This window comes from Channa argus, chromosome 14, assembly GCF_033026475.1.
Source record: "Channa argus isolate prfri chromosome 14, Channa argus male v1.0, whole genome shotgun sequence".
Taxonomy (NCBI): Eukaryota; Metazoa; Chordata; class Actinopteri; order Anabantiformes; family Channidae; genus Channa; species Channa argus.
In genome coordinates this window covers 14,784,645-14,799,509 of record NC_090210.1, presented here as the reverse complement: position 1 = coordinate 14,799,509, position 14,865 = coordinate 14,784,645, and the positions used below count along the sequence as shown (strand labels likewise).

Here is a 14,865-nt window from a genome sequence, read left to right as displayed (position 1 = left end):
AAGTACAAAATACTTGATTTTCGACTGGCATGCTGGAGGCTGCCAGTTTTAACTTATTAATATCTTATATCTTTAACTTATTAACGTATCCTTTCCTAACCTTATTTATTGCACCAGATAAAATCTGACAGTATCTGTACTGGTGGTGTATCCCTGATCTAATCCACTACTTTAAATGAGATCGCACCAACTTGTGAGTTCACTTGTAAAATGCAGATAAAGTTGGTGGAAACCTATTTACCATGTAAGGTTCCTTACAGAACCATTTGGTATCTATCAAACAGTAGAGGGAAAAACAAACAAAAATAAACATGCAGGTGACCAATGACAACTTTACTTTGTGTCTGATGCTATAGTTGCATTGTATGGAAGGTGTTTAGTTTGGAAAATTCACACACTTAACACTCTGCTGTTACAAATCTAACCTGCGCTACTACCCACACACCTTTCTGTGCAGTACTGGCCATTTGGTTATCTCACAAATACATTTGGTCAGCAGCTCAGAGTCAACACAGTCCCAGTGTGTGTGTGAGTGTGTAGTTGGGGGTATACTCTGAAAACAATAGTTGTGTCATTGAGATAAGCTTTTAATTGACTCAGTCCATGTATGGAATAGTGATCTAATCACCTGAATGGAATTTGAATGGTGGGTGTGGGTCATATATCACCCACAAACAAACTCTCTAATGGTGAAAACAAACCTCCCAATGTTTCCATGTACATGTTGGATTTGGGAGTTACAAAAACCCACCCATACTTTGTTTTTGCGCTTTTTGGTGTTTGTTTTTATTGATTTGTGACTGCCTTTTGTCATTAGTGTCTGTATTTAGTCATTTTATTTATTTTTTTGGCTTTTTTGGGATATTGTGTGCCTATTTTTAAATGTGTAGTATCTGTTTTGGTTATTTTGTATGACCTTTTTTTTTTCTTAATGTTATGACATATTTACTTGTTTGTGAACAATTTATGTCTGCTTAACATAATGGTCATAATGTGTCTGACTTTTTTGAGGTAATTCTGCGGGTTTTGTTTTGCATTTCTTTGTGGTCATTTAGTGTCTTTTAGCCAAGCTCTTTCGGACGAAAAAATATTAGCATCAGATGCCCCCCCCCACCGCAACCTGAGCCTGAGCCCACTAGGCCAGTAATTCACCCCTGTGAATACCATCATCATAGCAATAATAGCTATGACACAAGTTTTATTTTAATACAGGGTGTAAGTTGATGCTCTCATATTGCAATATGAAGGTGCATGAATAAAGTCATTGTCCATGTGCCAGTGTACATATGAATGGAAGCTTCCTAGTAAACTGCCCCCAAGCGTCACACATACAATGACCACAATTCTTTACATGAGGTAGTTAAATCAAGTGGTCAAGAGTCGGCCAAAAATAAAACAGAAGTCCTAAATGCCCTAAATGTTTTCTTAATCACCCTTTCTTGCTGCTTGCCCCTTGTTGTGTTGTGTGGCCCAGATCTGACAGGCAGAATAAAAGCAGCACATGCCCATCACCTTATGGACTCACTATCTGTTAAGTTATAGACGGGGGTTGGGTGTAGTGTCCAGAGAGCACAGGGGCAGAGTGAGAACTTTTCACTGTATGTGGAGTGGTGGAGAAGAGTTTGTAGTGTATGGTGACAATAAAACACTACAGTTTGCCATGACAGGGACACTCCCAGGAGAGAATGGCTTTCCCCATGCACTGATATGTCAGTGGGCTATTTTGTTTGCATTTATACAACTAAAGACAATTAAGTTTAGCAGGAGGTCTTTTTGACTATTATCAATTGGAACATTTGAGCTTTGACAGAAAACGCATTCACCTGTCCTGCTAAGGCTCTTGCAAGGTTGAAACATAGCAAGCAGCTTTCAATATGTAGCTGAAACAAAAGGTTTTGCCCAGTTGTACAATTACTATACTGCTACTGTTTTTATGTTTTACTTTCAGATACACATACTATCTAACAGATTAAGTAATACCATTTTTCTTATTCTGTTTTTAACAGTCCATTCTCACAGATTTTCTGGACTGATTGACAGGTATCTCTACAGAGAAGAATTCAATTACCAAAAAAAAATAAAAAATAAAAATTAAACTGTATTTATAAAAAAGAATATCAGATAGTGAGCCTTTCAGTGTCTCCAGCAGCTCTCTTCTGCACCCTGCTGGCAGATCCTGCAAGTCATCAGCTCTTTCAGAATGACCTGGATTTCCCTGACCTAGTTTAGCCATATTATCCTCACCGTTTATGTAGCCTGTAGCTGTTCCCCCACCATCATCAAGTGTGTCTGCTCTCTCGATACAGATTTCTCCGTTAGTTATAAAGAGGGTTAAGGGAACCTTGGCTGTTGATGCATCACAGAATGTGAGATCCGTGCAGTGCAGGACTTCAGTCAGCAGGTCTACCAGCCTAGTAGTCTGTTGGATGGATGTAATTCAAGCTTCAAGAGACAGAAAAAACAGATTTAGTGATTTTTTAAATGTTCTATTTGGAGATTCAGTTTTGGATACTGTAAATAATTTGAAACTCATAAAACATCTCAAAAGTAACAGACTGACCAAATCAAAATAGCACTGTGAACTATACTAAATTACTAAGACTATATTTTAAATAAGCTTAGCGTGGAATATATTAATCGTCTGTTTTCTGTCTGAATTTTAAAGTAAATCTACATTTTTTTAAAAACTCGCTCCTCCATGCTTTTACTTGTGTCACTGCTAAATGCTAAAGTTATTGACTGAATCATGTGTGTGTATACACAGTAGGTGATTCATGTTATGCATCAAAGGACGCTCCGTGAGAGCGCTCTGTGTCTTTTAGCGTGTCAGTTTTTCCTCAAATTAAGACAAAGAGGTGACAAGCACTCTTGATTTTTGGTAATAATAGACATAATTTAACATCTCACATATACACAACATACATGAAATAATATGTGTGTCTAAGGAATCACATTGATTTTTGAATGCGAAATTGTTTTTATAAGCAACATTTCATTTCACATGTGAAATACTGGAAAATTCCATGTGCTTAATCACCATGTACAGTGATCTCTCATTAAAAATCACATGCATGTGTATATGAGTTTGTCAAACACGATTGTGAAAATGTGATATGATGTGGTGTGGATCTCTTGGATTATTATTATACTATAGTAATGATTATTGTAATGTCTTACGATGTAATAATAATAATAATGCAATCATTCTACCGTCGGTAAAGAACCAAAGAGAAACATGCATCTTTTCAGCATGTTTTCTAGCTACATATAATGATTAACTGTTGTCCTCTGGGGCTGTCCAAACATTGAAAAGTTGCATTTCACCTACTTCAGGTGGTGTAATTTCATGTTGCACTACTGCAATATCACATTAAGGGGAAGTTAGTGTCTGTAGAGATGATGGAAGATGGGTTTGTGCAGTTGACAGCTGAAGATGCACGGTTCCCAGTCTGTTGACAGGTAGTCAACAAAAAAAGAGATTCCTGAATAAGTTTAGAAAGTCTGGGAAAGTTTAAATCACCATGTCTGTGAGTAACACAAAAGTCTGAATGAGTTGAGAGAAGTTTCAAAGTAGTTAAGAGTATTTTTTTTTATTAAAGTGTCATTGGTAAAGAAAAACCCAGATCAGTTACTTAAGTAAAAGTAGCAAAACCACATTGCAAAAATATTCTCTTACAAGTAAAAGTACACACGTTTTACCTCAAATAACACTTGAAGTATTAAAGTAAAAGTACTTTTTATGAACAATGGCTCGTTTAACATTAGTGAATATGATACTACTGGATTATAATTATTGAGGTTAAAGCTGGTAACAAAGGAGCTCATTTTACAATTTTACACATTTTTCTTTACTATTTATTTATATTTACTATTAATCTAAAAAGTAACTACTAGTAACAATATAGTTCTCAATTAAAGTAAATGTAGTGCATTAAAACTAAAAAATGACTCTGAAATACAGTGAGATCAAATGTATAAAGTATTAGATGATACTAAAGTAGAAAGAACTCAGAACTAGAAGGAATTAAGTAAATGTATTCAGTTACACCACTGACCTTATGCTCAGCCTCTATCAATATATGTTATTTGTAGTTTTACATTTTACAAACTAATCATTCAGTACAGCTGATTCACCAACATAAATCCCACCTGGGTTAATGGATGGATATGTTATATTACAGACCAACTTCAATCTGCAAATCTTAATTTCAGCAGGGTTTCAGAGCAGAGAGGTCACGGTAACCTGAAAGATGTTAATTACATGGCTTTCAGTCTGTCCAAAGAAGACATGGTTGCACTTTCACTGATCTCAGAATTTGGGCTGTTGCATTTTGCAGAGTCAATAGTGTTGACCAGACTGTGCGGAGCTGATAGACATGTTTACTGAGCTGCTAACTCTGGTCAAAGGTCTGCACAGTAGCTGCAGACAAACAGAGAAAGAGACAGGAGGGTAGACTGGAAGACTGCAAGAAAACACAAAAGGTCATGACAGCAAATAAATTAAGAATGTACAAAACTCCATTTCGAGAAAAGGTGACAGTGTAAAATGTAAATAAAAAGAGAATTTGATTTATTTTTGACTGCAGACAATACAAACACAGCATATGAAATGCTGAAACTGAGAGCTTTAATTGGTTGGCGAGAAATATCTGCAACTTTATTCACTTTGACCTCAGTAAGACAAAACAAGTTGTGACAGAGGAATATTTACCACCGTTTTCATCACCTCTTCTTTTAATAACACTGTGTTTAGGAACTGATCAATTGATTCCTTCCTTCTGAAAGACTGGAATGGGGTGTATTATAACTGAGGTGCACACGCACAGACACAACCCATCAACACAGAATTTGTTACCAACATTGTGAGCCCTTTATTCAATGACCCATTTGTGTGCAAAAGATTAGCAGACATACAAGAATATAGGGGCTGGATCTTTGCTTCAAAAATTAAGATCTTTCCAGTTTAAAAAAAATAAACATGTAAATAAACACACTGACAAAGATGCAGCAATTAATGAAAATATTAATAAATGTAGTGCGTACAGTTAATTCACATTTTTACAATACCTGGGTATATGGGATTTGTGCATAATATTGGTCCAAATAGTTAAAGGTGCAACTAATCACAGTACTTCACTTATAAAAGTCTTCATTTAAAGCATAATTTCGACCATAAATTATATAAAATAATGAAAAAATAATAAACTGTTAAAATAAGCACCACAGCTATCAATCTGTGAACAACTAGAAGCCTGGATTGATTGGTTTGTTCAGCTGATTAGAAAAAGTATTTAGCAAATACTCACTTGGGAGGAGCATCATTTGTTAGTTATTAATGTCTGTACAAACAACTAGAGATCCCTGAGGAGCACATGGCTTGATGGGACCATACAGTAAAATGTCTGTAAAACTACGAGACCTCGGTTTAGTAAATATAGTTTCCATGTGGAGATGATACAGTACTGTTCTGTCTTTAGATGCAGTCTCAACTCCACACCACTTCAATCAGAGTTCTCCAACACATTGCTCATGATCAAGAGATTCTAAGAATACAGCATGTGATGAATGGTACAAACCTAAAACAACATAACTTTACTCAGTAAACCTGCAGTGGCCAAACCAAATGACAGTAATGTCAGTAACTCTTCTGGATAATGTTAAATTAAATATTATCCATTTATATGAATAGATAAAGGCTGAACTTGTAGAAAAGGCAGAAAAAAAACAAAGCCCTGGATTTAGTGAAGCGGATAGGCAACAATAATCAATGGGCCCTGTTTTTAAGTGTTGTATACCCCTGGTTGCCCAGAAGGTTACTTTGATTCAGAAGAGCACATTTGTCTCCAAAGAAATCTGAGATGATGTCTTCAAAAATTTATCTAAAATGTGTATAAGGCCTCTATGATTGGTTTTAAAGGTGTTTTTTACAGGCACAAAAATGTTCCTCTACTCGTCCTCAGTCTCCATCAGTAAGGCTACCTGGATTATTGTTGTCCAAAAAAAGACCACAATTACAATTCCTCATTTACCAGATGCTTTTCACCTAAAGTGACTTACAACTAAGCAGCAGACCCTAAGAATAATTTAGGGGTTTCAGTGTCTTGCCCAGGGACACTTTGGCTTGTGGCCAGGGGAACCGGGATGACAAACCCATGACCCTGTGGTTCCTGGCTACCCTACCAACTGAGCTACAGCCGCCCCCGAAGGTCAGACACATCACTCCACTGGGACGTTTTTCTTCATTCGAAAAATATTTTTGGTCAAATAACTGCATCTGACTGATTATGTCTTTTGACAGACTGAGATTTTTGCACAACAAGTGAAGTCAATAATATGACAATGTAGCTAATGGGCAAACCCATGTAAACTCAAAATAAATGTGATGTATGAACAGGTCCTTTCAGCTGTACTTGCCATTAGTGTTTTAAAGACCGTCAAAATGCCAGAGAGTCTGTACAGTTAAAAACTGCATCATCCCTCTGAGAATTGCTCAGTCTCCACTTCCTCGGAGATAACAGTGCCATTAGGTGTAACGGCTATATCAGCAGTTGGGTGGGCGGCAATCTGCTGCAGGAGCTTTTCCGACTGAAGCAGGTGATTGGTCCAATCTTGACACGCCTCCTCTATTCCTGGCCCTTCCCCTCCATATGCTGGAGGCAGAATGGTTGGTGAGAAGAAGCCACTTAAACTGCTGTGAAAATCAGCACCATGCATATGGATCTACAGAGGGGAGAGGAAATGTGGTTTTAAAAGCAGGTTTAATTACGTTTTTACTGTATTGTCAATTAAAGTCTCTGACCAACGTGTGACAACACAAATGGTGATTTTTATGATGTAGTGTGATCTGTGCTTAGCAACAAACGTATCACTGACCCTCTGTTTGATCTTGTCTGGCAGGAAGGGACGTATCATGGCGAAAACTGGCCTAAAGAACAATGGCTCATTGACTAGATGAATTCCTCTGACTTTAAGTGGAAAAGAGTCCTGACAAACACACACAAACACAGCTGTATAAATATATTAGGCAAGTTGTTCCTTTTATATGACTGGAACATTACAGTGACTTTATACTTAAACATCCTGTGCTATAAGATGTTGTCATGAAGTCAGTCAGTTATTTTTTGATATATTCTTTTTTAACTGTTAAGTCATCTGCATAGTGGTAAAATGTTACTGAGCATGAAGACTTATATGATGCTGACTGCCAAAGCAAATGATTGTTTAAGGTCTATAGGACAGGATCTGGTGGCAGACCTACCGAAAGTACAGAGGATATCTTTCTGGCAAGGGAAGGGGTAATCTGCAAGGCATGGCTGAGAGTCCAACCCTGCAGGTCAAAGATGGTTTTCACACCTTGCCTCTGGGTCTCTGTTTCTGTGGAGATGATCTCTGATGTCATGAGGCTGACTCTGAAAACCTGGATGGCCGACCAGTCTTTGGGGTTCCACTGTCCTGCAGACAGACAAACACACAGACAGACGGTTTAGTGTATTCACACAGACCACAATTGGTCTTTACATAAAGTAATTTTAACTGTTTTTTAATGTTTTGAAGTAAAAGCAGGGAAAGATAAAGTGAACAGCCTTTGAAGAAGATTCCTCAACTGGCAGGATAAATGAGTCCACAACCACTACAGGAAGAAGACTGCATAGACATACAGAAGAGAGAAGGAGAACTGCGACCAGTTTTACCCAAGCAAGATGATCCTATAAACCCTGTAATCAGTTTTTAGTACTTTTTCCTGTCCTTACCTATACTGTGCTGTGTTCACGTGTCCTTTTTCTCATCTGCTCTCTTCTGTTCTGCTGAATCTGCCTTCTACTTTATTTGCTCCATGATGGGAGCTCAGCGAGAGAGTCAAAACAGGCAAAATGGCTCAGTACGGAAACTAGAGGCAGAGCGATGCCAAGAACACAAGAAGCATTTGCGAGAAGAGATGTTTAAGGTCTGAGCATGCTAACAAGATAAAGTAAGATGGTGAACAGAACCAGTAGATAAAACCTGTAGGTAACTCTTGTTCCACTGAACCAACTGCATCCAACAACTGTCCCCACCTGCCTGCAGCCCAGAAGACACACAGATGAAAAGACTGGACTTATCCCTCTCTGTACATACATGGAAATGTTCAGGCTCAACAATGTGGGACTTTTAGATCAATCTTGCTATTTAGTGTTTGTTTTCAAGTTCCATTTACCCCATGTATTCCTCAGTACAGTCTCTGCAGGATCAACATAGCTCTGACATCCCAGTCTGCATGGAGCAAGTGCATGAACACAAACTACACTGCTTCATTAGTATCACCTTAGTCACTGTGGTGAAGGGCATCGTGCTTTTCTCTAAGCCAAACTAAATTCCCAGTAGCCTTTTGATTTGTATGTAGCATTTTAACAAACCTTTATATTAACTTGAGCCTTGTGTTTTAGACACTTGATTGTGTTGAATTTTGACACCAATGTGAAAACAACATGTCTGAACATGGTTCAGCCCTAAATCAATGTTACCAACTGGTACTGCCTGCAAGTCATGCCACATTATCATCAGCAACGGCTGATCAGTGGATGCCTGCTTTATTTTCAGTGACAGTGTGAAACCATTTTAAAAAACAGTGACGCCTTTTCCTGGTGTGGGCCACAGCAAGCTGAATGCTCTGTGTGTTTTGACACCTGATAATCATAAACACCACCAGGTGGTATTAATATTGTGGCTGATCATTTCAACTTAAATTGCATTGCTTATTTTCATAACATACAAATGCTCTTCTAGAATATAGTTTTATTGTGATGTAAAATTGCAGCCCTGTGAGATGATTAAAAATGCTAAAATACACTAGAATACAATATCTAATATTTCAATTGTGTCAACATTCTTACAATTCATAATAGGTTGCAATAAGGTGAATTCTTGCCCAATTGTTTCTGTATGATCACTCATTTTGTTTAATTTTAATCTAGTTAATAAAAATCAAATTTTAGAATGACCTTCAAATTTCACTACATAATGTGAAATCTTCACATGGTGTCAGAATGGTAGGGAAAAATCTGGCAAACGCAAAGAAGTCCTCCTACTGCTGCTGCTGCCTTAGGTGAAACAAAAAAGTGTTCAGCAGCTGAGTTACTTTTATTGTGAAGCAGTCACAGCAGATGCAGTGTGGCAGATTAAAAGAAAAAAATTACAAATCCATTTAGAAAAAAAAAACCACTGTTGTCATGAGTCACTGTTTAAACTATAAATAAAAAGAGAATGCAATGGTTTATCACTTCTAACTTATATTTGTTTTCAACTAACTGCTCATTCTTTTAAATTTTTCCTCAGTAACACATTTCAAGTTTTAACAGAGGCATGTTTACCCTCTGTGTTGCGTCATCTCGTTTAACAACACCCTGATTGGGAACCGGGGGGACTTGTCAACTTGTCAGGTCAGAGGAGAGTTTTCCACTTCACCTCAGTCTATTTTAAATGAGCTCAGGTTCAGAGAAGGCTGTAGTGTTTTGGGATCTTGTTTATATATGGTTGTTTCTTTGCATGGTAGAATTTTAAATTACATTTGTGGAATCAACGACACATTTTGTTACTGTAGTTGTTTTTGAGCGCATGTAGTGATTTTCACTACAGCACCATGTCTCTTTTTAATGCAGTGCTGCAAGATCTTGAGCATAAAATAGTGGTCGTCAGCCTTGTGCCTTGAGTACAGAGAGATTTCTCTTGAAGCTCTGTATCTTTGAATAATATATGAACCGTATGAAATCTCTGAATTTTTTGAAATTTTACACTGAGAAATTATTCTCAGGGAGTTGGACTACTTCCCCACAGAGACCTTTACAGAGTGATGAAGCTCATCATTACTTTTGACAGGCTCCTTTTACACACAATCACGACAGTGCCCTGTTACCAATTAACCTCATTAGTTATGAGATGTTCTACCCATTTACAATCAAATAAAACTTTCAAATGACTTGGATTCAGTCAAGTCACTGCATTCAGATTATATTTACATTTCACAACCCTATTTTTTTGGAAATGGGGTTTTGAATAATACACTAGGGGTAAATAGAACGGTTTAATGGTACTCCATGACCATCAACACACAAACACAAACTGACCAATCCTGTAGATAAGCACTCTGCTGCCGGTGTAGTCCCTCTGTGGGAGGACAGCAAGGTACGATGCGTTGAGGAGGCCAAGCACAGAGGACGGAGAAAGACAGCTACTGATCTCAGGACTTTCCCTCCGCCACCGCTGATAGTTTAGTAAGAGCTGCAGAAGGCACAAGACACATGTAATGTTCAGGGACGTTAGAAAATGTATGTTAATTTACTGGAGCTGAAACACCAATGCATTAAAAAAGAAGTGAGCTGTGAGATGCAGGAGTTGACATAGATCAAGTGTTTTATATTCTTTAATCTACTCTATTATCTGAGCCTAACCCTTTAGAGTCAATGTCCCTGGGCATAAATGTCAAACAGGAAATACATAAACAAGCTCAGGCTGTTGAGTAAAAGCAAGTATTAGTGTGTCAAATGTCAGAGTGGTTTGCGTATCAGAACTGCAGAGCTTAGACCTACTTGGCAGGGTTCCTACTGCCTTCAAATCAAAACAAGCAACACATCTCCTGTATTGAGCTCAAAACATCCAAAATTACAAATCTACATATAGTCACTTGTTTAATTCTCTTATCACAATGCACAAATCAGTCTTCATGAAGATAGTAGTTATATAGCACCAATACTCTAAAGTATGTCAAAGTCCCTGTAAATTTGGTAGAACAGACAAGCACTGGGGAACAAAGAGAAATACAGGGGCAAAAAGCTGTGAGGTTTTCCATGACTAAACTGTGATGAAAATTTGCTTTTGGTACATTATTTCCTTCAGCTGCAGTGAAAGTAAATGGGAGGCAGCAACCCTATCCACAGATAAATGCATAGAAACCTTAACATCTCTTATGTCCCTGAAAAGTGCAAATCAGACATTTGAACTTTTGTAAATCCGGATGACTTGTGAGAGACAAGGTAAAGAAAGAATTTTCTAAAGGCCTTTTTCATGCACTGTATGGCTCCTGAACAACTTATGACATCCTATGACATGGTTTCCAGTTTGTATAATATATCTGAGAGCATGTGACTGGGTTGGGTTAACATGTATTGTCCTGACCCATCTGGAGCAACTTACGGTTCAGTGTCTTGCCTAAGGACATGACAACATTTAGCCAGAAGGGACCAGGAGTCAAACCACTGACCCTTTGGTCCATGAACAACTGTCTTACCAACTGAGCTACAGCCTTTCCTTTCAAGTTGAAATCAAATATCTCATTTCCTTCCTTCCTCTCTCCTGATATTAATTCTTTTCTGATCTTTTCATACTTGGTCTGAAGTTCTGAACCATGTGAAACGTTTTTTCACACAGAACTAAACAATGGTTCAGTCTGATCGTGACTGACACCTCTTCTGGTTATTTGGTCTGGACCATAGCCTAAGGCACCTTTCACACCTGCTGTTTTGATTTGGATCAAACCAAAAATTCTCAAGGTGGGGCCCAAACAAGCTAGGTGCGAAAATGCCATTAGGTCTGGGACACTTCTGCCAGCATAGTTTTTGAGGTGTGTCCTGCACCGTCGGCGCTAGTCAAACCAATATAGGCAGTTTTGCAGTTAATTTAGCATGATGAATTGGGAGCGGTCCCCGTGGATGAGAGAGACCATTCTGATTGGCTGTTCAGCTTAGCAAATAAATGCACGAGAAGTGAAAAACAGCAACAGAAGCAAGCAAACGAAAAAGTCAGGAGAGGCATGCAGACAGTATAGAGATGGAGGTCTGAGTGGACCAGTGTCTCATGTGGGCTCAAGCAATACAGCCGAAACTGACACTGACACAGTACAAGTGTCAAACGCAAGGTTACTGATCACATGTCTTAAATTACACATTTGACAACTATTCAAGACCCATCCATACAAAAGAAATGGCCAAGTTCAATGACAAGTTCGCCCACTGTCTCCTCACAAATCTTAGACATTTTCACCTTTTACTTTTAAAAATATTGAATCAAGGTCAAATTATTAACAGACATCAACAGATAAATACTCTTTTATGTCAAACTGAAAACATATCTCCAGAAGCTAATCTTAGGTAAATGAGTTACAAGCTTCAGCAGCTAACATGAGAAAGACTGTTCGCACAATGACTGTTGTGTGGCTTCATCAACAGTGGCAAAGAGGAAAAAGTTCCTATTAAAGGGCGACTTCACCACAATTGCTTTCTATGGCTTTAATTTAGGGTGTAAATCTATATTAATGTTTTCAAACCTCCCTCTGACTTCCCTATATTAAAATATTTCCCTGCCTCCAGCTGAAAAACTCAAAACTAGTCATTTACATTGACTACTAGGAAATATTGACTTGAAGTGATGAATATTTATATATCAATAAGTTTAATATATATAATTGATTTAGATTGCAATGCAGAAACTTTGATTTGAAGACACATTTTCTGTTGAACAGCCTAAACAAGCCAATTTAATATGATTTAGTGTTGTAAAAAACAAAACCAAAAGATAAAAACGTTTTATAGTCACCGTGTTTGTGTGAAGAAAAAAGGTAGACCACAGTTTAATTATTTTATGTTTGTATAGAACATTACATAGATTTTTAGTTTTGTACTGTATAGTAAATGATAATGTGTAAAGTATTAACTATAGCTTTTATACATTAATTTGAACAGGACAGTACTGAGCTTGGATTTGTAGTGAAGTATAATGTGGCTTTTAGTATAAATGCTAAGCAAAGTACATGTAATTCAAACCTTAGAGTACTTGGGTAAATTGGCTAACTAGCTGCAGCTGCATTTTACTATAATAACAAAATTAACTACGAAATACTTTTGAATAGATTGGATAAAAGGAAGATAAAGTTCACTGTTAAAACAACCGAAATATTAGGCACAACGTACATGACGTACTGTATATGCTAGTCCACCATAGTTTACAGGCTGTAGTATTTTAGTACCAACGACTTGTAGCTACTCCAGATAGTAATAGTACATGCAGTAGAAATCGGAGAAGGGCCATGTGACCTACTTTCAGGAAAGTGATTCTGAAAAAAGAAAACTTCTCTAGTATAGCGAGGAACAAGCGGCTCCAAACTGTCACTGAGTTCTCGAAGTTCTCGCACTAGAAGTACTCGCTGCTTGTGTACTTGGTTGTACTTCGCTGCAGTGATTTGGCTGTTGTACCTTCAGAGAGAGCTCCACGTCGAAGTCTCTCGCCCGCAGAAACTTGATGAGAAAGCCATCGGAGAAGGTCGTGACAGCGGACAGCTCGGTGCTCTGCAGGGCCCTGCGCCTCAGGCTGTTCACGTACGAACCGAGCTGCTCCGAGCCGTCCGGGACTTCACTGAGCTCAGGCCCGTTCATGTCGCCCTCAGGTGCGCTTTCATTTCACTGCTGCCGGCGGCGGCGGACTACTGCTGCTGCTGCTGCTGCTGCTGCTGCTGGGGGGGGGGAGAGAATGGGACAGGATGGACAGGAGAATGGGAGGGAACAGTGTGTGTGTGTTTAAATTAACTCAAGTGTTTAACTGTTGTCCCCTTTTTAAATCCAAATTTTGTCTTCTTTTGCTCAGTGAGCTTTGCCATTGAAAGCACAGGTTCCCATTACTTAACTTCATAGCTACAACTCTCAAAATATTTTAGTAGAGTACCAACGTATCCCTGAATTGAACAGAAGTAGTCACATTAAAGGGCAAGTTCACGGTTATTAAAGTGTGTCTTTAAAAAAAAAAAAAAAAAAGTCCATATGAACACCGAACAGGTTTTACGTGCTGTGATGTTGTTTACACGTCACATTTGTGGATAGTACCTGGTACCTGGTACTATCCTGATGGAACGGGTAAAGTCGAATTGAACCTGTACCATGCAGCAGAAAAGCACCATAAATGTTCAACTGCTGGTCTGACATATACAAAAAAAAAAAATAAAATAACTACAAATCTCCTCTATGATTTTCATAAGAGTTAAGGGTAGTTATCTGTTTGTGGCTTGTGTGAACAGTAGGAATACTTACAGCAAGTAAAACCTGTTCCAGTGTTTATATGAGCACCTGCCTATCACTTGACAACAAGACAGATTGAAAAATTGTGAACCAGTCTTTTTATGCCACTACTACTGCTTCACTACATTTCAGAGGGACAGACTGCTTTTCACAGGCTACCTAACTAGAATATTTTGACAGTGATAGTTATGCGATGACTTAGTCTTGTTTTCCTCCTTCCTAGAAAAAAAAAGCTATGTTCTGCCTTTTGGACCTAAAGCGAAAAGTATTAAAAGCATCAACCCAACAGCAGTATTTAAGTAGAGCAGAGTTAAAAATGAGTAAATTTATAATTACAGTATAATCCAAACATGAGGTTGTACATCATTTTGTAGTATTTATATCATATAATTAAATACACATATTCACTGAGTGCAATATTGAGTCATTTCTGGATGGTTTCATTTCTGTTCTGAAGCCACATCAGTAAAGTCCACCTCCACCTGCTGGACATCAGCAGATACTGCAGCCGTGTCTTTTGTGGGCACATTTGTATTTTGGATGTAGTTTATTTTCTGTACTTTTTTCAGTTGCAGCCCGATTCTTTCTGGTTTTGACGCATCACATTTCGTACACCTAGATTGGTGGATTTCTGACATCTTTCTTTGCAAAACCTCTCAAGCTCAGTCAGGTTGAATGTGAACCGTCAGTAGACATCCATTTTGACGTCTCTCCAGAGATGTTCAATAGGATTCATGTCAGGCCTCTGGCTGGGCCACTCTAGAACATTCAGAGTATTTTATGGAGCCTTCCCAAGATGTGTGCCTTGCAATAATCCTTTCTGGGAGCT

The 14,865-nt window shown here is 38.2% G+C and overlaps 1 protein-coding gene across 1 annotated transcript; it reads right to left on the bottom strand.

The window, feature by feature from the left end:
* Nucleotides 1–4,542: 4,542 nt before the first annotated feature.
* ttpa (tocopherol (alpha) transfer protein) lies at nt 4,543–13,500 on the bottom strand. Its single transcript, XM_067529362.1, has 5 exons — nt 13,221–13,500; nt 10,101–10,254; nt 7,259–7,452; nt 6,874–6,984; nt 4,543–6,720 (listed from the first exon to the last, which is right to left on the bottom strand). The coding sequence occupies exons 1-5, from the start codon at nt 13,398–13,400 to the stop codon at nt 6,472–6,474; spliced, it is 888 nt and encodes a 295-aa protein (XP_067385463.1). The 5' UTR covers nt 13,401–13,500; the 3' UTR covers nt 4,543–6,471.
* Between the last annotated feature and the right edge of the window lie 1,365 nt (nt 13,501–14,865).